Source organism: Globicephala melas, chromosome 8, assembly GCF_963455315.2.
Source record: "Globicephala melas chromosome 8, mGloMel1.2, whole genome shotgun sequence".
Classification (NCBI taxonomy): Eukaryota; Metazoa; Chordata; class Mammalia; order Artiodactyla; family Delphinidae; genus Globicephala; species Globicephala melas.
The window spans coordinates 11705507-11729253 of record NC_083321.1 but is presented as its reverse complement, the minus strand read 5'-3'; the positions used below and the strand labels follow the sequence as shown (position 1 = coordinate 11729253).

General features: G+C 45.5%; 1 protein-coding gene across 5 annotated transcripts; it reads left to right on the top strand.

The window, feature by feature from the left end:
• Positions 1-433: 433 nt before the first annotated feature.
• ZDHHC5 (zinc finger DHHC-type palmitoyltransferase 5) lies at positions 434-23629 on the top strand. 5 transcript variants are annotated; one of them, XM_060303183.2, is made up of 13 exons: positions 434-738; positions 2577-2657; positions 3796-4990; positions 13089-13210; positions 16766-16923; positions 17683-17855; positions 18011-18113; positions 18708-18799; positions 19220-19352; positions 19825-19948; positions 20383-20495; positions 20964-21823; positions 22256-23629. In XM_060303183.2, the coding sequence occupies exons 3-13, from the start codon at positions 4887-4889 to the stop codon at positions 22419-22421; spliced, it is 2148 nt and encodes a 715-aa protein (XP_060159166.1). In that variant the 5' UTR covers positions 434-738; positions 2577-2657; positions 3796-4886; the 3' UTR covers positions 22422-23629. The 5 variants fall into 5 exon arrangements, with proteins under 5 accessions (XP_060159166.1, XP_030720213.1, XP_030720215.1 ...); XM_060303184.2 differs by lacking the exon at positions 434-738 and adding an exon at positions 842-959; XM_030864353.3 differs by lacking the exon at positions 2577-2657.
• The last annotated feature ends 118 nt before the right edge of the window (positions 23630-23747 follow it).

Sequence of the window (23747 nt, the reverse complement as noted above, 5' to 3'; positions counted from 1 at the left end):
TGAAGGGGCTGAAGCAGGAAGACGCAGGGGCCAGTGGATGATTGGTTACGCCAGAAGCCTGTCTAGACTGTACCATACTTATTGGGGGGGGGGTTGGCGAATTCGGGAGGGTAGCTGCTTGTTCTTGAGTACTTTCAGTAAACACATATAATTATTTTTTACTTCTGAGGATTTCTGCTTCAGGAGGGGTAGAAAGCAGGACAAAGGAAAAAGGAATATTCGCTCGGCCATTTCCCCAGTTCCAACTCCTGCGCAGTACGCCCACCCTCCTCTCCCGGTTGCCTGCGGAGCCTGACGGCCCTGCGCGCGCGTTCTCGTTTTCTCGCGTGGTACGGCGCTGTGCTCCTGCAGCCAATCAGGCCGCGAGGTCGCCGCGGTCGCCAGGGTGCGCGCGCACGCCCTAGAGCGGAGTTGGGGTGGGGGCTATGGGTGAATGAGAGAGTGAGCGGGGGCGGGCACGGCGGCGCGAGCCGCATGAATGAGAGAAAAGTGCCCCGCGCGAGATGTCGCGCGCACCCGGGACAGGGAGCCAATGAGAACGCTGGGAGGGCTCGAGACCCGGCACTGAGGGCAACGGCCGCGCGCCGGCTCGAAGACGAGCGTCGCCGGGCCGGGAGCGCGCGGAGCGGGGCGGGCGTGGAGCGTGCGGGGGCCGCGCGCTGCCTCTCAGAGGCCGGACGGCGCTGCTGAGAGGCGGCGGCGACTACGACGGCAGCGGTAACGGGAACCGCGCCGGGGGTGAGTACTGGGGACACGGGTCCTTGCGGAACCGGAAGTGCCGGGCCAGGAAGGTGGGAGGGGAGAGTGACCTCTAGGGAAGGGGGACCAAGGAGGGGGAGGTGGCTTGAGGCCCCATTCCTCCCCCGGGCCGGGTCATCCAACTGCGGCGGGACCCTTGGGCCCCGGAAACGGACGACGCGTAGAGGCCGGGGATCCACGGCTGCCGGGGCTCAGAACGGGTTAGTGTCGGGCCGCCGGGTCCTAGCTCGGGACCCCGGTCCCTCCGCTCCCGGCGCCCAGCCGCCGCCCCTTCCGCCCCCGGCCCTGCGCCCCGAGGCTCTGTCGCTTCCCGCAGCCTGCTCCCGCAGCCCCAGTGGGCCCTGCTGCCGCGGATTCCGTCTTCTCTGTCTCGGCCAGCCCTGCCCCATACGGTGTTTCTCAGTGCCCCGGCTCCGCGCTGGGGACTGGATGCTGTTCCCTCCCTGCGTTTCACGTCCCCTCGCCCCATTCTTCTGATACTTATTTTGGCTCAAGCCTCATCCTGTTACCTGTTCTTTCGCATCCGTCCGCTTCCTCCCCTACCCCCACCAGCCGGGAGCTCCAACGCTTTTAGTACTTTGTACTTTTTATAAGTGGGAACTCGAATATATTTGCCATTTTTTTACGTATAGGAATCTGTTATGGGACAGGGCAGAAAGTGTTTTACCCACTTGGCCGCATGAAAACATTGAAATGAGAAGTAAGAAAGTGACAGCGTTATGAAAGGAGGTGTAGGATCACTTACATGTTATACTCTAGACCATTTTTCTGCCTTGCATTTTTCACTTACTGGTTAATGCCATCTTGTCTAGGTTGGCCTTATATTCTCATCTCTATCCTTTTATCCCAGTATCCCTTTGTACTATATTAAATCTCTTCAGAATATTCATTATCACTCGTTCTTTAAATGCTTACAAGATTTATATTGCCATGTACTTTGGTACCTCGGTATAAGATGATAATACCCATATTAAACTTCTGTTTGACTCTTCAGCCAGTATCTTGACATGTGGATTATTCCATGAAACGTTGATAACTGTGTTCAGATTTACTGTATTATACTATTATACCACTTTATTTCCACAAACAATACTTTTGCTCTCAGTCATGCTGCCATGTCCATTTACCCCTTTAAGGAGGTACTTGTATTAAACGTTTGTTAAAGCCTTGAAACCACATATTCTATAGTTTGTTTTGTATATACATATTACTATTACATAGATTAAGCCTGAAATGTGTCATACACATTCCTGTACACCTTTCTTACACTGGTATGGATCCAGACTGCTGGCTCTGATGAGCCACACTCACCCTGCAGTCTCATCCCTGCTACCCACAGTACATCCTTCTGCTAAGCCTTGGTGCATCTTTGTTATACCCAATACATTCTTAGGTTTTGTCTTGTCACTTCTAAAGCATATGCCCTAAACATCTAAGACACTGATATCTTTTGTTTCCCAGTATTGTACTCCCTAGATGCCGTGGCCTTTTATGTCTCTGAATTACTTTGGCAGTATTAGCCCATGTGACTTTTCTCCTGTCAGAAAATATAATCTGAAATAATATATGGTGTTTAAATGATATCCTACCCTAGATAAAATATAAGCAGTGCAATTTTCCATCTTCTCTAATCTTTGGGGTTTTGAGGGGCAAGTTTACTTTAATAGTACTGTCTGTAAAGCAAGAATTTGCTTCTCATTGTTAACAAAGTTACTTAAGCCTAAATTCAGAAAGTTGGGTTTTGATTCCTGTAGGAATCAATCTATTCTAATAATGCTGTTTGGCCCTCTAAAACTCTTTTCTTTTTTTTTTTTGAGAGAGAGAGAATGAATGAATCTTGAAGGAAGGCACCTTAGCCTTTCATGCCACAGAAAAGAAAGGAAGTGCTAAGTTCCAGGGTACGTTGATATTTCACTATTCAAAACTTCTGGTATTTTAATTTCAGCCTTTGGAATTAAGGAAGCTATTACTTCTCTTAGGTGGAAAAAAACCTTAAGTAAATTTTTGGTCTGTAGATTCCAAGTTGTCATCACTGAGCAGGTAGTGTAGTGGGTGAGAAAGAGGTAAAAAGGGTTTGTGTCGGCAAAGGGGCCTGTGGACTCTTGGGTTCTGAACCTGACTGCTTAAGTCATTCAGTGGAATGGCCTCAGGCATTCTCTAGACTTCAGTTTTACCAAGTGGGATAAGGAACTGTGTCACCAGATAATGAGTTAAATGCTTTGCAATCACTAGACGAAAAGCATCCTATAAAATCCAAAGTGCTAATGTTATTTTACTACTACCATCAACAGAAATAATTGTTATTTTTAATCATATAAGGGAAGGTGGGGCTCACTTGACTTCCTAATAGGCCAATGTAGGAATAAAAAACTGTTGAATTGGGAAGAAAAAGACCAGCCCCCCCCCCCTTGTTGACTCAGTTTCTCATAGAGGGCATCTCACCTTTCAGTGCAGGGACATTTCTCATCCAGCTCCTTTCATGAGTTATTTCAGAAGACCAGAAATTCAGCTTTTGCCTCTTCAAGTTTATAACTAAAAAGTATAGAAGGGTAAGAGTGAGAGAGACATACACAGAAAGGAAATGAGACTGTCCTAATTTCGTCCTACTTTTTTCTTATTTCATTGTAGCAATAAATATTCTCTTTGTTCAAAGACAAGTCTCTTTTCTAGGACTGCCCTTCACTGCTGTGCCTTTGTTTGTTTTTAGATTTTGATATTCTTGGTATTTGTTACTGCCCATATGTGTCAGGTGAGATGGGCCCCATCTGTGTCAAGAGCTAGTTCTTTGATGACCTTAGGCCAGCTGAAGCCATGTTTTTCTTTTTTCAATATGAAGAGGACTTAGAAGAGTGAAGAATTCTGAACCCATTGTCCTCCCAATTCTCAGTCCTTTCCCACATACACATAGTGAAGTAGAAAATCATCTTTCTTTCAAAAGGCACTTTTTAACAGAGTAGCTTGTGGGGTTTTAGCCTTGCTGGTCTTAAGAAATGCCATGAAAAAATTTCTCTGATAAAGATATTTGTTTTTCTCCAGGTGAGGCACTGTAACACAGTTGAACTCTGCATCCAGAAAGCCCAAGATTGAAGAAGAAATATCAGAGACATTGACTAACCTGGAAACAGGGACCTCTTTGGAACTTTGCTTTCATCCACAGTAGCTTTTAAAAGTATCATCGAGTGGAATTGATTTCTTCATCTTATTTTGCTTATTGGGAAGAACATGGCTTCAGGGATTATATGTTTCCCTTTAGTTTTGCATGAACTCCATAGGAAAAGGAGCCCTTAAAGGGTTTGGGAGTAACAAGAGACTGAAGACAGGCAAGCTTGCACGAGCTCGAGCTCTCTCTCTGTTTTCCCTTCCCCTTCAAAGAAAAGGATTTACAACTTAACCTTGTAACAGCTGCTGCCCAGCTTTAACCATCAAGAGAAAGTAAATAAAATTAAACCACCATTGCCAGACTACAGGCCCTGAAGTCAAGGTGTGGGAGTGGTGGCATTGAGAAAGCTGCCTGAAAGGGACAAAGACTGCAGTAAAAACGGCTTCTCTTTAAAGCTGGAAGGGGCGCCAGATTCCTTCTTGGATTGAAATAGAAACACCTCTTTTGGGTGCTGCTCACATCTTGTGGAAGTGTGGTAGTCGTGGAGGTTCTGTAGTATCTCCTCCAAAGAATTTTTCCTTGCTTGAAGTGTTCCGTCCTACCCTGATATCCTCCCCTTCTTTCCTTTGGAAGACTCGCCTCCCTCCATGAGCTGTTCCGTGATCTGTCTGACTGCCCATGTTCTCTACCTGCAGCCATTTTCATGTGTACAGCCTACTGTTTGTCTCCAGTTTTTAAGCTGTACAAGTTGTGTTTCTTAATCTCTCCTTCTGCCTTGTTCTGGGGAGGTGGTTATTCATCATTTGGAATCACCTTTCCCCCTCCCATGTGCTTTCCTTCATTTGAGATCTTTTGACCTTTGGTTTTATTTGGGAGGGGGAAGGGTGATAATTCTAAATTTTCTGCTTCCCTGGTTTCCTTCTGTACTCCTCTGGCCGTTGTCTCCCTCATCCCATTTTCTTGTCTGTTCTGCCGCTGTGTGGGCCTGGGCTATGCGGCAGGGCAGATCTTCCATCAGAGCTCCAACATGCCCGCGGAGTCTGGAAAGAGATTCAAACCCAGCAAGTATGTTCCAGTCTCGGCAGCCGCCATCTTCTTAGTGGGAGCTACGACCCTCTTCTTTGCCTTTACGTGAGTTTTCTCCCAGTGGTGGTATGGGCGGGGGAGCTCCATGGGAGGCGGGCGAGGGGGTATTTTTCCTCTGGAGTTCGGCTACTTACTTGCAAAGGCAAGTGACTGGGAGAGTTTGAGGTCTGATACAAGTAAATCCAGATCCCAGAGATGCGGCAAGAAGAGTAAGAACAGGCCTACCCTCTCGACCTTGTTAGGAATTTTACTCTGCTGACTCCTCTACTTTCCCCTGCCTCCCTTCCTTTGAAATCACAGATGTCTTCATATTTTCCTACCCAGTTTCATCGTTAGATGATTCTGCACTAGGAAGGAAATGGGAGGGAATCACCAGAGTCTTGAAGCAGCCTAAGCAGTCAATTCTGTGAGAGAACTGGACTAGATGAAAGGTTTTTCAAAAAGTAGTGGCTTTTCCCCAGGATATCTGAAGCTTAGATTTGAGACTGTGGGAACTGGGAGTACTAGAGAACTTCAGAGTTGATTTCGAAGGTATACCAGTAAGATGGTCTTGGCTCTTAGTGTTATCAGATGGTTTTCTCTGTATTCTTAAGAGCCAAAGCCTGGAGAAGTGAAGGCCACTGGGAAAGGGCAAGTTTTACTTAGGAAGAGAGTTCTAGAAGGCTTCCTTTATGTTAGTTCCTGCTGAAGGGAATGACAGTCATTTCTCCCATTCCCTGGTCCTATTAGGAAAAACAGTTGGTGTCGAAAGATTTCCCACTTAGGATATTCAGCCTTTGTTCGTCTGCTTGTTACTGGAGGAGACGTGAGTGATTTACATCTTTTTCCTTTTCCCTGGTATTTCAGCTGTCGACTACCTGGCAAGCGTCTTTGCCGTTACCTGTTTATAAATTAACAAGTACCAGGCTTCTGAGCCTTAAACTGTTGAGTCATTGAGTTAGTGTTCCGGTTGTGGCTCTTGGAACAATCAGAGCATGCTAGATTTTCTGGGGAGTTCACTTTGCTGTGATTCAGGCTCAGACCTAATGGTGGGGTGCTGTTTAGAGCCAGTGTGAGGTTGCTGGCAAGAGGAAGAGAATGAATTGACGTGGTAGGGAATAAAAGCAGTTTGGAGTCATTGAAGGATGAATGAGCAGGAGTTGCTGGGGTACAGACAAATTAAATCTGAGATAGGAGGGAAGGGGCACCCGCCCCCTCCACCCAAACAGAGCTTCTGATGCCAGAAGGAATTCTAAAAACTATGGGTCGTTTGGCCAAAAGAGTAATAATGCAGAAGTAAAGTAAATACGATGTTTTCCTATTTAGTTTTTAAACAAGGAAAGAGTGAATCTCTTATCTAAGGTGTGGGCATCATCCTGCTTCCCACCTCTTCCTCTAAAGAGTAGAAGTCCTAGATTCTTTGGCCCCCAGCTCGTCAGCCTGAGCATACCTGTTGAAACCCTCAAGGATTCCACTCCTACCCATAAGGAGTGAGTCTTCAGTGTCAGACTTGTTTTGGTTTCTGCTCTTATGACCACTAAGTGGAATCAGCATTTTAACCAAGGGACATTTATATGGGATCTTAGTATCTTTGTAGCTGTTGTGGTGCTGTATCAGGAGGGATAAGTACAACACCAATTTGACACCCTTAGACCTGCTTAATTGGAGAGGGTCTGTTTTCCTTTAAGAGGCAGAGCCTTCGGGAGTTAGGAAATTTGGGGAACTGGCTAAGTGGTTTCTCTTTCAACCCATCCATTCTTGAGTTTGGACAAGCAGAAACCTTGTTCTTAATTTGCTAATCTGGAACCATTGAAGTGTTTGGCTGGTTATACCAGTTTTGCCACAAAGAGTTGTCCTGACATAGACATTTTCTCAACTGAGAGTTGAAGCTGTTTAACCTACTTCCCCGTTGCCTGATGCTAGAAGAGTAGGGGGCCCTCCTTATTCCATGGTCTCTCAGCCCTAGGACAAAGAATTTTGGAGGACAGTATTGACTCTTATTTGGAATTACTGCCTCTAACCCAAAGTTAGAAGAGCCTTAAGTCTTAGCTAGAGTTCTCCCTGACAGTTTCCTCAGGACACGTTTCTGGGCTGTCTTTTCCTCCCTAGGCTTTCCCCTGTCCACTTTGGGGAGACATAAATATCCTGTTTATCTTACCTAGCTCTTGGTACCTCTGAAATTCTCATCTCTTCCTTGCCATCTGACCATAGCAGTTCCTCTGCAAGTCTACACCTGGGCTGAGGTGTGCCGCTGTTCTCCAGAGCTGTTCTGTCCCTTTTGATGTTCAGTTCTATGTTTAAAACCATATACCACGTAAAAAAGAATTACTGGTTTCAAATAGAGATAAGAGGAAGGCTCTTTTTGAACCAGCTCCTATTTGGGGCCTTAAACCTGTAGCTACTTTGTCATCCTCCTGTTCTCTTCTCTAGGCTACAGCTGTCTGTTCTTACATCAGTATAAACCCCAGGTGAGAATTACTTTAGGACCTACAGGACTGGAGTAGGAGGACGAGCCCTTTCAGTTGGCAGACATAATTAGTGGAGGCCTGTGGGCCTCCACTAATTAGGAACAATTTACCCTCCGAGTCTCTCTGTCAGGTAGGGAGGGCTATGAGCAGAAATTATCAGTTGGGCTTCGTCATCAAAAAAATGGTGATCCTCTTCTGCCCCAGAGAACCTCGAATAGAACAGTTGAGGTCTCCCCCTTTGCCCCCATCCCTCTCATTTATAGGGTTTGTCCAGTACTAAAACTAGGCAGGAGTTATTGGGGAACCTGTGTTAATTCTTTTCCCTTTTCACTATTTGGGAAGGAGAGTGTCTGCTAAAGTAACCCTCCTGGTCCCTATTAGGTAACAGACACTGCATTTAAGATAACGGGCCTGGACCCTCATCTGGCTTAGTCTCCTTTTGTGATTGGCAGGGGGCAGTGCCAGGTGAGAGGAATAAGCACTGTTTGGGGCAAGCTGATTTTGGTAAAGTCTGTTGACCTTTGTGGACCTCTTTCTTCTGTGTATAATGAGGAAGTTGACCTAGAGCAGTTTATTTAAGCAATATGACCTTTTTTTTTTTCCAAATGAGATCTTTTGGGGAACCCCAGTATTTAAAATGTCAGAGTAGGGCTGCTCTGGTTCGAGTGAGGCTGGTGCATAGAGGCCCATACACTGCGTATCTCCTCTTTGCCTTCCTGGGGACCCCTGAGACCTTCTTAGGGCTCCTGGCAATACCATTTGAAATAAATCGCAGACTTGTATCCCCTAAAGTCTCTTTGAGCTGTGAGTTAAGTCAGCTAGTTTCCCATATATCTGTTTCTAAAACTGATGAGGTGGGGACTTCCCTGGTGGCCCAGTGGTCAAGACTTTGCCTTCCAATGCAGGGGGTGCGGGTTCGATCCCTGGTTGGGGAGCTAAGATCCCACATGCCTCGTGACCAAAAAACTAAAACAGAAAACAGAAACAATATTGTAACAAATTCAGTAAAGACTTTAAAAATGGTCCACATCAAAAAAAGAATCTTAAAATAAAATAAAATTGTTGGGGAGGACATGGGGGTAAAGTCTCCGCTGCAAGTGATCCTCTGTGGGAAGGCTGAGTCAGGGTTGTCCAGAAATCCGTGATGGTCTTTCCAGTGTCCCATCCATGAAAGAGCTTTCTCCATTACAGTTTCTGCTTCTATCCTCTCTCAAGCATTTCATCCACAGAGTTAGTTGGGCAACCTCAGTGACTCTCCCTTCTGGCCCTTTTTTTCCATGACTGCAGAGGTGCTAGCACCTGATTTGAGTGGGAGCAGCCTCGTGATTTAGGACATTAATTGAGCAGTGGTTGTTCTTTTCTTCCCCACGTTGTTTTCTCAACAAGGAATAAGCGCCCAAGTCCTGTATCTTGTACTCAGCTGCTTGAAAGTCTGGTAAGACAGGACAAATCAAGTCTCTTACGAGAAATTTATCCACTAGAAGCGGAGAGATTGTTTTCCTGTGGAATCTTGAGGATCCCCAGGGGCAAGAAGTGGGATATTCATTCTAGCCTTGCCTCATCACCAAAGAACACTAGTCACAGTGTTCATACACATAGTCAAAGTATGTGCTAGGCATGGGAGGAATGCATAGACCTGTTCTTTAGGAGCAAAGTGCCTCTGTTGTTAAATGTTCTTGAATCTAGTAGTTCAGAGGAGAGGAAGTGGAGTTAGCGATGAAGGTGGAGCTGGAATGATAATTGATGATGATGGAGATAGTTAATAATGTGGTTTTTTTTGTTTCTTCTATCCCATGAATGCTCAGTATTAAACCAGCTGGTTTAAAAAGAATTCTAGGCTCATTTAAGACACTGTCTCCTTCATTCTCGTACCTGTATTAGGTAGCTGACCTAACAAGCTTGCAGACTTTCCTGTGAATTACCTAAGGCTACAATAGCAAAGCATTGATCAAGACAGGGTTAAAATCCAAAGCTTCTTGACTCCTACTTTATTTTTCTTACCAGGAACTTATCCATTTTTTATAATGGGCAGAGTTAGAGAGGGCTAGGAAACAGATTTGCAGGAGTGTGGGTATTGAAACCCACTCTCCCAATTTTATTTGGCCTTGAAAACAGGAGTGCTAAAGGGATGGGCAGAAGAGCCTGTTCTCCCTGGGATGGTGTAGGTTTGGGAGTCTCATCGGTGAGTCAGCCAGCCTTCTGGGCTACGGCCACTCCCTCTGCTTTGGAGCTCTGTGATTATCGCCATCGGCTAAGGACGAGCCCAGCAGCTCCTCAGCCCAGCCCTCCTCTCCGTCCATCAAAGGCAACAGATTCAGATGGGCCACTTGGGGTGGTCACTTAGGAATCTGGCGAAGTTCTGTAGCAATGGCAAGCCTCTCCCGGAGCCAAGCAGAATGTGGGGTACAGTGGGAGCAGGCTTTGGTCTCACAGGCCTCTCCTTGGTGGGATGTTCCCTCAGAGTGCTCAGGTTGGAAGCAATGGTCTTTGACTTGAATCTAGGAGCGGCTGTTGCCTGTGAAGTTGAGTTATTTGCATCATTTCCAGATACTGCCACTGTGAGGGTAGGCTTTATTTTGGCAACAGATATTGGAACTTGATTCTAGAATTACACACTTCAGCTGGGATGGGTTGATATCAAGAAGGTTGTAGGGGTAAAGTTCATTATCTAGGGGCAGGTCATTGGCAGGCTGTCCAAGAAATGGAGTGATTTGCTTTGTTTGGAAATGCAGAAACTGGAGGAAGAATGGGTTCAGAAAGACTGACATCTGGGCCTGCAAGGGGACTGATGTCTCATTCTCATTCACCTTAGTTTCCCTCAGAGATGGAGAATACCCTTATTTTTTCAGAAGCTCAAGAGGCCATGTAGCCAGTTCTAGGAATGAGACATTTAAATCACGGACACCTCAGTGTTCTAAGGATTTCATTTCTTTTTCCCTTCTAATTATCTTCCCAGGCTGTAGGAGTCAAGTGAGTCACCCTTTCTCCTCTTCCCTGGGTGGAAATTGAAGTGACAGCTAAGTACTAGGGAGGTGCTCTGACCTGGACGACTGGTTTTCAGTTTCTCTCCCTCCCTCTTTAAGATCCTAGGAGGTCAGGCTTTGGGTGGGGCTGTGTAAAGACTCTTGCCTTCTTGCTTGTATTCCACCCCAAATCCTGCCAAGGTATGGGGACATCTTTTTTGAATGAAAGAACCCCCAGAGGAAGAGGCTTCTATAGGAGACTTTGGTAGAATAAAACTAGAGCTGTGACTGAAGGTCGAAAGTTTTTTCCTTGAAATCACTGCCTGCGCTCTAGCTTCATTATTTTGTCTCCCAATTATGTACTGACCCATAAAGAGAAGCAGAGTTAATTGATAATTACTATCTAAAAAGCCTGGCACATCATAAATATTTACTTAAATTTTTTTTAATGAGTGGCTAAATGGAATTTGAATAAATAGATGGTGCTGGTAAAGACTTGTGCGATGCTTTGTGACAATCAGTTCTACTTCTTATCATTAGTTTATTTTTCATTGAGGAGCTCAGTTCTTTTGAATTGTCCTGAATCACTATTCAGGGCTGTGCTTTTTATTTTTTAAAATTTATTTATTTCTGGCTGCACTGTGTCTTCGTGGCTGCGTGTGGGCTTTTTCTAGTTGCGGCGAGCAGGGGCTGCTCTTCGCTGCAGTGCGCGGGCTTCTCATTGTGGTGGCCACTCCCGCTGCGGAGCCTGGGCTGTAGGCGCGCGGGCTCTAGAGCACAGGCTCAGTAGTTGTGGCGCACGGGCTTAGTTGCTCCACGGCATGTGGGATCTTCCCGGACCAGGGCTCAAACCCGTGTCTCCTGAATTGGCAGGTGGATTCTTAACCACTGTGCCACCAGGGAAGCCCTGTTCTTTTTATTTTAATGGAGACAGATAACCTCTCAACAGAATCCAGGACTGCTGTGGATTAATTCTCCGGAGTCAGTTGCTGTCTTGTTCTCTTGGTCCCTTCTTCCTTTCCTTCACTGAACTCTTCCTTTCCTTCCGCTGGTCTAGATAAAGGGAACAAGGACAGATGCTGGCCTAATTCTGGAGATTAAGTTCTCAGCCACAAAGCAGATTAGGGTGTTTAGCCACTGTCTTGTTATGGGAAGTTCTTCCTGAGCTGAGACAGGAGAGAGGGTGTTTGATACCACTGACCAAGCAAGCAGCACATCACATGTTCTTTTGACACTTCCAGCTCCCAGGAACCATCTTCAGAGAAAGGGAGAGCTCTTGCAGCATTCCTGAGACATATATCCTGACAGAAACTGAGCTTAATCCTGGACTAGGTCACTATTTTGTCAAGGAAAAGTTACCTAAAGCATATCTCTTGATTTGAACCCTGTGGAATATTGGATATGTGTGGCCAGTTTCTTTTTCCTGCAAGATTTGGGGCTGCTTTGGTCTGATATCTTCCCTTTTTTTTCTCCTCCACTCTTCTGCTTCATTTATTCATCTCGGGGTCTAGTCCTGTGTCTTGGTATCCTTCCTTACCTGTGAGTGGTTTCCTTTTCTTTACCTTGAGAACTAGCCTCTAGTTGAATAAAATTCTGAGGAATATCTGATGTATAATGTGTCTGGAGAGACTTTAGGCAGTTGAGAGTAGTTCAGAGCCAGCCGGGAGGAGGGAAGAGAAGCCAGAGAGGCAGGTGGTGTCCCATGCTTTGGGTGAATGTGCAGGTCAGTGGGGCATGGCTGGGGTCCAGAAGCCTCAGGCTGTTCCAGAGAAGGGAATGCAGCCGGTGTCAGTTACATACTTAGTCCCTAGCTCTTGTGCCTGGTTAAAAGGAGGTAAGGACAGAGTCCAAAACATGTGCAAAGATCCACGAGGTAAGAACACAGACTTTAGTGCAAAGTGTTATGAGTCTTGTACCTTGATCAAAAATGAGTACTTATTTATTTTGGGCTGCGCTGGGTCTTTGTAGCTGCGCGCAGGCTTCCTCTAGTTGCAGTGAGTGGGGTCTACTTTTCATTGCAGTGCATGGGCTTCTCATTGCGGTGGCTTCTCTAGTTGCGGAGCACAGGCTCTAGGCACGCGGGCTTCAGTAGTTGTGGTGCGTGGGCTCAGTAGTTGCAGCTTGCGGGCCCCAGAGCGCATGGGCTTCAGTAGTTGCGGTGCGTGGGCTCTAGAGCGGGCGGGCTTCAGTAGTTGTGGTGCGTGGGCTCTGGAGCACAGGCTCAGTAGTTGTGGTGCACGGGCTTAGTTGCTCCACGGCATGTGGGATCTTCCCAGACCAGGGATCGAACCCGTGTGTCCCCTGCATTGGCAGGCGGATTTTTAACCACCGGACCACTACGGAAGTCCTAAAATGAGTATTTCTGTGGGAAACTAGACCCACTTGTTGGGAAGGATAAAGATAATTTGAGACTTCAAAGGTGAACCACACAAGATTTATATATAGGTATGGGGACTGAATCTTTTTTTTTTTTAATATTTATTTGTTTGGTTGCACTGGGCCTTTAGTTGCAGCTTGCCGGCTCCTTAGTTGTGGCATGTGAACTCTTAGTTGCGGCATGCATGTGGGATCTAGTTCCCTGACCAGGGATTGAACCCGGGCCCCCTGCATTGGGAGTGTTGAGTCTTAACTACTGCGCCACCAGGGAAGTCCCTGAATCTTTATAGATTTTTTTATGTGGTTGGTGTCCAAAGTGTTAGAGACAGCCCCTCACTTTCTTTATTATCTGTGCAGCTGTCCAGGACTAAGCCTCTACGTGTCACCTGCAGTGCCCATCTACAATGCGATTGTTTTTCTCTTTGTGCTGGCCAACTTCAGCATGGCCACCTTCATGGACCCAGGGATTTTCCCTCGAGGTAAGATCTCCCTCCTCTCTCTTGGAAGTATCTTACTGCCTTTGAAAAAGAATGATTTTTGGACATTTATACATTTGGTCTGGGGCCTTAGGAGTCTTGGGTTTTGGGATACTTTTATAGTCTAATGATGAAAAGCAAGTCAGGATCTTAGGAATATATGTCATAACTTCTAGGCATCTGATCCACTTTGGGTCAACTCTTTGATTTTCAGTTACTCATTCAGCAGAAATTTATTTCGAGCACATGGGTTGGGCATTGTTGCTAGTTTTGATACTATCTAAGATGAATTAGAGAGTGACAGCGTGATAACAAACTGTAACGGAAGCATGAGAAAGGTTCTCTGAGACCTTAGAAAAGGGCACTTATATCTGCCCAGATAAATTGGGGAAATGCTGCTGAAGGTAGGTAGGAAGGACTTTACCGAGTAGAGGATGGAAGGGAAAGGCATTCTAGGAAGAGGAAGCGGCATATACAGAATTGTAGCTGTGAAATGCAGAATTCAGTGGGTGGAAGTTAGAATGCATGGTGGGGCCAGAAGGGGCAAGAGATAAACCAGAGCCAAGTGTAAAAGACTTTATGTGCTAAATTAAATAGATTATAATTCTTCCTTTGGACAGCAAGACGTCTTTAATTGGGGGAATCACAGGATCACATTTCCTTTTACAATAATAATTCTTATAAGAATGTACAGATACCTTTTGGGAGGCTATTGCAATAATGCAGACCAGATGAGAACTTGAATTCAAAGCTGGATTTACAGATTTTTCATTAGTAGACCCAGCAGAATTTTTCATTACTAATTGCTTACTAGGGGAGAGCGAGAGGGTGAAGGAATTGTCTAGGGTAGTTCCAAGGTTCCTAACCTGAAAGATAGGTTGTATGCTGGTTCTTTATAAACCAAGACCCAAGTTATAGACTGTTGAGTGGGTTTGGAGGAAAGACAGAGCATCTTAGACATGTTGAATTTGAGATACTTAATGGATCATTCAGGTAGTTACCCAATGGGCAGTTGAGTAGTCAGACTCATGGCAGAGTCCTCAGCCACGTAGTATTTGAAGCAACAGGAGTAAGATCGCCTAGAGAAAGTAGAATGAGATTAGGAAGGAACGAAAGTCAGCCTGACCAGCACTAACATTGTAATAATGAGGAGAAGGAGGAGCCGCTGAAGAGCCACTGAAGAGGGACTGAGCAAGGAAAGTTAGGAGGAGGACAAACCGGACACAGTGGGAACTGAGGAAAGTTCATGAAGTAGCTGATGGTTGGCAGTATCGGAAATTAGGTCCAGTAGTGTGGTAACTCAAAGTTGCCCATTGTTTTAGTGTCTAGGAAATTAGTGATCTTAACAAGAATAGTTTGAGACATCCCTGGTGTTCCAGTGGTTAAGAGTCTGTGCTTCCACTGCAGGGGGCATGGGTTCGTCCCCGGTTGGAGAACTAATAAGATCCCGCGTGCTGCGTAGTGTGGCCAAAAAAACAAAACCAAAACAAAACAAAAAACCACACACACACAAGACTAGTTGTTTTTTGTTTTTGTTTTCATTGTTGTTTTTTTTGGCCACATGGCTTGCAGGATCTTAGTCCCCGACCAGGGATTGAACCCAGGCCCCAGCAGTGAAAGCACTGAGTCCTAACCAGTGGACTGCCAGGGAATTCCCAACAAGAATAGTTAATAGTGTGTTTATGTATGTATGCGGGAGAGAGACAGTTAAATTACCAAAACTATAATGGTTTGGAAGGCAGTGAATAGGAAATGAGGAAGCAGAGTCAATGAGTATTAAGATTATTCTTTCAGGAAGTTAAGCAGAGAAGGCAGAAGATGGAATATCTGAGGGCAGAGGGAGGAGTTTTGTTTGTTTGTTTAATGATACAGAAGACTTTAGCATGTTGATAGCATGAGGAGGTGGAACCAGAAAAGAGAGAAGCGGGAGGTGATGAAAGAGGGTAATTGAAGAGTGGCCATCTGGAAGGAGATGCTTTCCTCTGCGTGTTGGAAGGGTTATGCTTACAGAAGTAGGCTGTTTCTGGAATAGGAGGTGAGAGTGAGGACCAACCAGCATTAGTGGAATAAGAGATAGAAAGAGAACTGATGATGGTTGTTACTGATGACATCTCATTTTTCTCTCAAATGTGAAGTTACCTTGTAAGAGTGAGGCAGGTGGGATTGGGATAGCAACTTCAGTGAGATGAGGTTTTTCTGAAATTCATTGTGCTCACAAAGCCTGTGTCACTGTGCATGGTGACTTTTGTTTCAAAGCGTAGATTAACAAAAGGTGCTTTGAGTCCCTAAAGCCAAGGAAGGCTATTTTAATGAGTGTTTAATGTTCATTTATCAAATATTTATTGATTATTATGATATGGTCATTTGGAATGATTATTATGATGGTCAAATAGCTCGGTCTTGAAGGGAAGATAGAGAAGACATTTACATAAATACACTGTGGTAACTTTAAAGAGTAATCAAAGAACTGTAGTACTTTAAGAAGAGAAAGCTCACTTCTGATACATGATAGTGTGGAAGAATCAGATATTCAATATAAGTAGCATTTGAATTTTTTTCCTTTAAAAAACTTTTTTTAAAAAAGATTTTAATAAGTAGTGAATATTCATTATATAGAAAGTATAAAAAAGATAAATATATTTCCCAGCCCAGAGATAACTACTGTTACATTGTGGTATATTTCCTTCCAATCAATATTGTGAAGATTTATACATACAATATTTATTTATATATACCGTAAATCTGTAGCATATATATGTGTGTTTTTATTTGTTTTCAAAATGGGATCTTTTTGTTTGTACAGTTCTTTACCTTGTACTTTTTCACTTAGTTACATTGTTAGCATTTCCCTAAGTCAGTACATTTGAAAACTTCTAATTCCTATACCATCACTTACTTAATTTTTCCTCCTCACGGGTATTATTTTTTTAGATTAATAATAAAAAATGAAAATTGCACACTATAGATGAGAAGGCAAATGATGTCCTTTAAGTTTTGAAGTGGGGTGGTGAGTTTCGGACAGCTGAAAATTGAAAGGGCATTCAGGTAAAGAGAATGTCTGCAACCAAGAAACAGTCCTGAAATGTATATAGGGAACTAGGGGAAGATCTTTTGGGCAGGGGTGTCTGTGTGTGGAAAAAAGGTTGATGTTAGTTCGTTACTTCCCCTTTCGGATTGTTGTAGTTCAGTCGTGTACTTGTAGACGCTGAACTGTTACGCAAACTCATTATAGATGTACTTTGATATATAAAGTGTCTCTTTCTTTTGAAATATAATATGTAAACCAAGAATAGCAGCATATCCATATCAGAGCCACCTCTGAGTCATATTCTTAAACCTCGTTTCCCAGTGTAGAATAAATTGCTTCCTCATCTGCGTTTCCATAGTGTTGTATATAGAGCTGATCTCACCGTAGTAGAGTTACTAGTTCCTAGTCTCTCTCACCATTAGACTGAATTCCTCGAAGGCAGAGGCCATATTTTAAACATCACTGCATCCCTAGTGCCTAGTACACAGTTCTAGCATAGTCATTTTTTCATTAACTTTTACTCTCTACAGCTGAAGAGGATGAAGACAAGGAAGATGACTTCAGAGCTCCCCTTTACAAAACAGTGGAGATCAAGGGCATCCAGGTGCGCATGAAATGGTGTGCCACCTGCCGCTTCTACCGTCCTCCTCGATGTTCCCACTGCAGCGTCTGTGACAACTGTGTGGAGGTAAGAACTCTGGGTGGGGTTAGCTGAACCTAAGTTATCTTCTTCCTACCCACAGAATAAGAATTGAATCCAGTGGATTCTTGGCCATGGACGAAAATGTAGCCCTGTCTGACTGCCTGGGCTGTGTTCTAGCTCTGGCAGAAAGTGTTAGCAACGATGTACACACGAGAGGTAGAGCATAAATATTCTGTTACAGGAGGAGCCCAAGTGGGTAGGCATAGGCTTTCCCAGCACCATTAGTCAGAGCTCCAGCCTTCCATCCCTGGGCTCATCTTTTCAGTTATTTGACCTGCTTAGTGTTCTCCATTCCTTCCACTTCATCATGCTGCTGCATTCAACCTTTCCAATTATATTTCTTTCTTCTGCGTTCCTTGTCTTTTATTTTTAACCCTTTTTTCAGTGCGTTGTTACTTAGCTGTAAGCAGTTGCCTGCCAGATTTTTCTTCTAAGCCTCTTTTTTCATGAATCTTAATGTTTCTGTAAAGCCTCTGACATTTGTACCTCTCAGAGTTCCTTGGTCACATAGGATAAACTGAGAGGTGGCCTTGGCCTTTGATTAACCTCTGGAACGTCTTCCTTATAGATTGATAGAGCAAGATAAACTGCATGAACGGTTTTTAAATTTTGTAACTAAATGGTGAACATGATGACAGATTATTAAAAGAAACACTTTAAGTTCTGCTGTTTGTTCTGCTTGACAGAAATGATCTAGTGCCGTGGTCCAAGGATGCCGCTCAGTCTGTCTCATTTTGCTCCTAGGAATTTGATCATCACTGCCCCTGGGTGAACAACTGTATTGGTCGCCGGAACTACCGTTATTTCTTCCTCTTCCTCCTTTCCCTGACAGCCCACATTATGGGTGTGTTTGGCTTTGGCCTCCTTTATGTCCTCTACCACATGGAGGAACTCTCAGGGGTCCGCACGGCTGTCACGTATCCTTCAAGGCCTGTGGGTTGCAGGAGTGGGAGGGGGAAGAATGTAGAAAGTTGAGTCCTGTGGCAGTGAGGGTCAAAGGGAAGATGGCTACAGCACGGGCTGGGGAAGGCGAGATCACGTTGCTCTGCTCTCCTTGATTGTCTGGCTTCAGAATGGCAGTGATGTGTGTGGCTGGCTTATTCTTCATCCCAGTAGCTGGCCTCACGGGATTTCACGTGGTGCTGGTGGCTAGGGGACGCACAACCAATGAACAGGTATGGGGAGAAGTGATGGGAGATCCCTGAAGAGCAGGGCATGTGTCTCTTGGCCCTCTCGTTAGTGTATACTTTTTATGATGAGGTGTCCAGGTTCCTCATGTAAGCATGAGTATGGGCCATTTCTTAGTTAACAGACATTTATAGAATGTCTGCTGTATACTGGTCGATTTAGGCTCTGAGGTAATAGAAACAGTAAAAGACCTGGGCCAGCCCTCAAGAAGCTAATAGTCCTGCTTAAAGGAAAACAATTATTTTTGTGCCCATAACAATAGCTAACCTTACTTGCTTATTCTTACGTTATGTTATCTTAGTTTTCAATGTTTAGAGAGCTATTTATCCCCATTTTACATAAGAAAACTGATGATTAGGGTCAGATAGCTACCATGAAGTGGACCCAGAATTTGAACTGATGACCCTGACTTTGGAGTTCCCATTCTTAGCTTATGCTTCTTTATGGTAGGACTGTATTTTACTCATTTTTATATCTTCCCGATAGTGGGTGCACAATAATTTGTCATTGATTTGTGTTTTGGCTTTTGGAGGTCAAGGTCCCATTTTTTGACTGATCTGGTCCTTTTTCCCTCCCTCTAGGTTACGGGTAAATTCCGGGGAGGTGTGAACCCCTTCACTAATGGCTGCTGTAACAATGTCAGCCGTGTACTCTGCAGTTCCCCAGCACCCAGGTACACCTACCCCTTTGCTCTAGTGTTCACCCTTGGTCAACACTTTTGTCTTCTTTGGGTTTGTTCTGGCTGCCTTTTAGGGAGGGTTCTCTTAGAATGAGAAGTGCCTACAAGGGAGAGGCACACCATCCTTTAATGGACCCTGTGAGTTCAGTTGTATTCTTTAGATGTTACTCGCTTTGGAGAACTGAGGATGAGATTTACTCGAGTGCCTTGAGCTAGGTGTATCTGCCCATAGGCCTGGTCTTGCTGTTGTTCTTGTTCTTCATAGAATCAAAGAAATCAGTTCAATGCTGATCTTTTCCCTGGCCTGGCAGGACTGTTTCTTGTATTTGTAAAACTGCTCTACACAAGGTAGGCAACCATTAGATATTTTGGAATGAATGAATGAATGAAAGCCCTCTCACTCTTGACACTCAGGTATTTGGGGAGACCAAAGAAAGAGAAGACAATTGTAATCAGACCACCCTTCCTTCGGCCAGAAGTGTCAGATGGGCAGATAACTGTGAAGATCATGGACAATGGCATCCAGGGAGAGCTGAGGAGAACTAAGGTGAGGAGAATTTAGGGAAGTAAAGCTAGGTAATTTGGGGGGGTCTCACCCATGGCAAAGAGATGGAAACTTGCTTTGTTTACATCTCTCTTATAGTATCTATCACTTTCTGATTTGTGTTAAAGTTACTTAAACACATATCTTCTTTTTCCCATTAGATTGTAAGTTCATTGACAGTAGAAATTTAGTCCATTCATTTGCATGTCTTCATAGGACTTAACATAGCAGTTTATAGATGGTAGGAGCTCAACAAGTAGATGTTGGTGAAAATAAACAAATAAGTGACAGAATGAAACCCTTGTTGAAAGCTTTTCTTTCTCCAAAACCGTCCCCAAACTGATCTTGTGTCCTGTCTTCCAATTCCAGTTCAGAAGTATGTGATGACTCCCCAGTGCCCCTCTTACACCAGTTTCATACTTTGAGTTGCCCTAATGCTCAGTTCTCCAAATCTGATTTTCCCTCATTTATCCAGTCTAAAGGAAGCTTGGAGATAACAGAAAGCCAGTCTGCAGATGCTGAACCTCCACCCCCTCCTAAGCCGGACCTGAGCCGTTACACGGGGCTGCGGACACACCTCAGCCTGGCTACTAATGAGGGTAAGGGCAGAAGCAGGAGTGAGAATGTTATTTGTTAGCTGTGGAGATGACACAGGCAAGGGCTGGGAGATAATGCTTGTGTTGTGACTGAGAAAACCCAGCAAGTGGTACTTGAACCACTTCTTTGGACAGCCGGGAGAAAGGGGATGACATAACAGTTAGCTATTGGCAGTGAGTTGGACATCTCTGTGTGTCTGTGTGTACTCTCAGCATCCGGACAGACCAGAGAACATTCTGGGATCTGTTTGGTACATTCACTCACTCTGTGTTCTGGGCTGGTATGAGTCTGTAGTCTTGGTTTCAGCAAAATCATTATGCTCCTTTGCTTGGTATATCTTTTCCTACCTTGTCGTCCCCCGGTACTTTAAGGAACTCTAGCCAGGTCAAAAGAACAGCTTGTAAAGTGGTGCCCCCTGGGCCTTTTCTTCCTGCAGAGAGCAGCCTCTTGGGCAAGGACAGCCCCCCCACCCCTACCATGTACAAGTACCGGCCGGGCTACAGTAGCAGCAGTGCATCAGCCGCCATGCCTCACTCTTCCAGCGCCAAGGTACTGAGTACTCTCTAAGGAGTAGGGTTGTCATGTATGCCAGCTGTTCTGGGAGAAGGGGAGGAAGAAGCAGAGGGAAGAGAAGAAAACCAAAGGCATTTTACTAATTGTTGGCTTAGTAACAGCGTTGACAGTTTGTCCTTCATCCAAGAGAGGTCACGGTAGCATAATAGATAAAAGCATTGATTACAGCATCAGATCTGAGTTCAAAACCCAGTTGTGCCATCACAGAGAAGTTCCTTAAACTCTCTAAGCCCCATTTCCTGCATCTTAAAATGAGATATTATTTGTTCCTACTTACAGATTTACTTTAGGGGTTAAACAGGATAATGCCTGTGAAAATTCTAAGCACATTGCTGGCACGTAGCAAATACTGTTTTTGACTGCCTCCTTGGGCTCTGGGGCCTACTGTCCCAAGAGGGGACAAGAGGGGGAGCACTAAGAACCTGCTTTGCTTTTCTCCCTCAGCTGAGTCGTGGGGACAGCTTGAAGGAGCCAACCTCAATTGCGGAGAGCAGCCGTCATCCCAGCTACCGTTCAGAGCCGAGCTTGGAGCCAGAGAGCTTCCGTTCTCCCACCTTTGGCAAAAGTTTTCACTTTGATCCACTGTCCAGTGGCTCACGCTCCTCCAGCCTCAAGTCAGCCCAGGGCACAGGCTTTGAGCTGGGCCAGTTGCAGTCCATTCGTTCAGAGGGCACAACCTCCACCTCCTATAAGAGCCTGGCCAACCAGACACGTAATGGAAGCCTATCTTACGACAGTCTGCTCACTCCTTCAGACAGCCCTGATTTTGAGTCCGTGCAGGCAGGGCCTGAGCCAGACCCACCTTTAGGCTACACCTCTCCCTTCCTGTCAGCCCGACTGGCCCAGCAGCGGGAAGCCGAGAGGCACCCACGTTTGGTGCCAACCGGCCCAACGCACCGAGAGCCCTCACCAGTTCGGTACGACAATCTGTCGCGCCATATCGTGGCCTCCCTCCAGGAACGAGAGAAGCTGCTACGCCAGTCACCCCCACTCCCAGGCCGTGAGGAAGAACCAGGCTTGGGGGACTCAGGCATCCAGTCAACACCAGGCTCAGGCCACGCCCCTCGTACTAGTTCCTCCTCAGATGATTCGAAGAGATCACCCTTGGGCAAGACTCCACTGGGACGCCCAGCTGTCCCCCGTTTTGGCAAGCCAGATGGGCTAAGGGGCCGGGGACTAGGGTCCCCTGAACCAGGCCCAACTGCCCCCTACGTGGGCCGATCTATGTCTTACAGCAGCCAAAAAGCCCCATCTGGTGTCTCTGAGACAGAGGAAGTGGCCTTGCAGCCATTACTGACACCCAAGTAAGTATTAGTCCATCCTGGCCCCCAATGGACTTAAAAGTAGCGTAGTGCCCTGCAGAAGGTATCAGGGCTTCACCTGTACATTTTAGTGCAAGCGGACCCAGGGTTATCCTGCTTGTAAGATAGCCCTTCATTTTCACTCTTAACTCCAGCTGCCTTCACGGGCTATTCCTGTTAAGAGACTGAGGATTAATACTTTTTTCTTATTTCTGTCTTCCTAAAAAGTAATTTATTTGCCTGAGAGTGAAAGGAATAAGTAGAGGAGAGAGGGTATCAGGCTGCTTGTAAGCAGGGCAGTAAAATAAAAGGGAATCTTTGTGTAAGAAAGTATATATGTAGAAAGCACATTTTTTTCTCTTAACTTTTTAAACTACCTCCCTTTTCGGTGCTGTGTGTCCCATTTCTGACACCTCTCTCTTCTTTTCTTCCCAGAGATGAAGTACAGCTCAAGACCGCCTACAGCAAAACCAACGGGCAGCCCAAGAATATAGGCTCAGCCTCCCCTGGCCCAGGCCAGCCACCTCTCAGTAGCCCTACAAGGGGAGGAGTCAAGAAGGTGTCAGGGGTGGGTGGCACCACCTATGAGATTTCGGTGTGAGCTTTGGGCAGCTCCCCCCCCCCACACCTCTGCGCCTACACCAAAGGGCCCCAGGTGGCCACCTTCCTTTCCTCAAGGGGCTCCCCTCCCCTGCATGGACATTTTTTAAACAACCGATTCCAAGAGGATGAGGACATTTTATAAAATGCAGTGGGGTTGGGGAGTTGGAGAGTTGGGGCCCTGAGACTGGGGTAGCAACCCCCTTCACCTTTTAAGACCTTCCCCTTCCTTAACCCCTGGACCAGACTCAGTGGACATTTGTGCAATTGCTCGCCTGGAGGGAACCAGATCATTTTTAAACCAGAAATAATTTTTTTTATTATTGTTACGGATTCTATTTTTTTCCTCTTCTGCGTTACCAGGTGTGTGTGTACATTTTATATATATATATATATATATATAAAAATATATATATATATATATATAAAATATCAAAGAAATTATATATCTATCCTGGGATGGGAAAATGAGGGAGGGATATGTATAAGGAGGGGGATTTTACTCTTCTTATTCCTCAGACCAGCAGGAAAAGAGGGGAGACAACGATTGAAGTCTTCCTTTCCCCCGTGGTTCCCTCTCTTTGTCCCAGTTACCATCTAAGGAAATAGCACCCCCTGTTGTTGGTGCTAAGTGACCAGGAAAGAAACCCAGGGAGAGGCGCGTCTGGGTGGGGTTCTGGTCAGAGGAGGGAAGGACCTGGAGAGGAGAGTTTGTTTTCTAGGCTCACTGGCACTTAGTTTCCCCCAGGGAAGGGGTCGCAGCCCCATGACTTTGGTGGTGGTGGTGGGGAGATCAGGACAAGAGCTTGGCTGAGCTCCAGAAACAATACTGGATAATCCCCCCTTCTTGGGGGAGAGGAATTGTGGTGGGCTTCTTCAACTGGCCCCTCAAAGCCTTCCCCCAACTCACACGGTTGACATTATTTTTAAATTCAAGGCCGGGAGAGAAGAATCCAAAAAGCAATATTTCTCATCACATGCCAAAAACGGGATAGAAAGAAGGAGTGGCAGGCCTAGGCCCCTCCAGTTGCCCCTTGGGGGGTTACCCCTCAGCCCACCTCAGTATGGTGCTGGGTAGAGGGGATACCTGGGTTCTAACCTTTAAGTAGGGGAGACCCCAGCCTCTAAACAGAAGCCCTTTTATTTTTTATTCTGATTAGCCATTTTAAACCAACAAGGAATAAAAAGAAATCCTGATCTAACCAGCTCCCCCTGACTTGTGTTATTTTGTGTGGTTAAGGCAGGGTGAATGATCTCTGATGGGAAGTTAGTTACATGGAAAACCGCATAAGCGTCTCTGGTCCTGGTCCAACTTTAAGCAGGACTG

Coding starts and splice junctions, on each gene's coding strand:
- ZDHHC5 (XM_030864353.3), top strand. CDS start 4,887: ATGCCCGCGGAGTCTGGAAAGAGATTCAAACCCAGCAAGTATGTTCCA. Junction 18,114..18,707: donor GACGCACAACCAATGAACAG/GTATGGGGAGAA, acceptor CCCTCCCTCTAG/GTTACGGGTAAATTCCGGGG. Junction 20,496..20,963: donor CTCACTCTTCCAGCGCCAAG/GTACTGAGTACT, acceptor TTTCTCCCTCAG/CTGAGTCGTGGGGACAGCTT.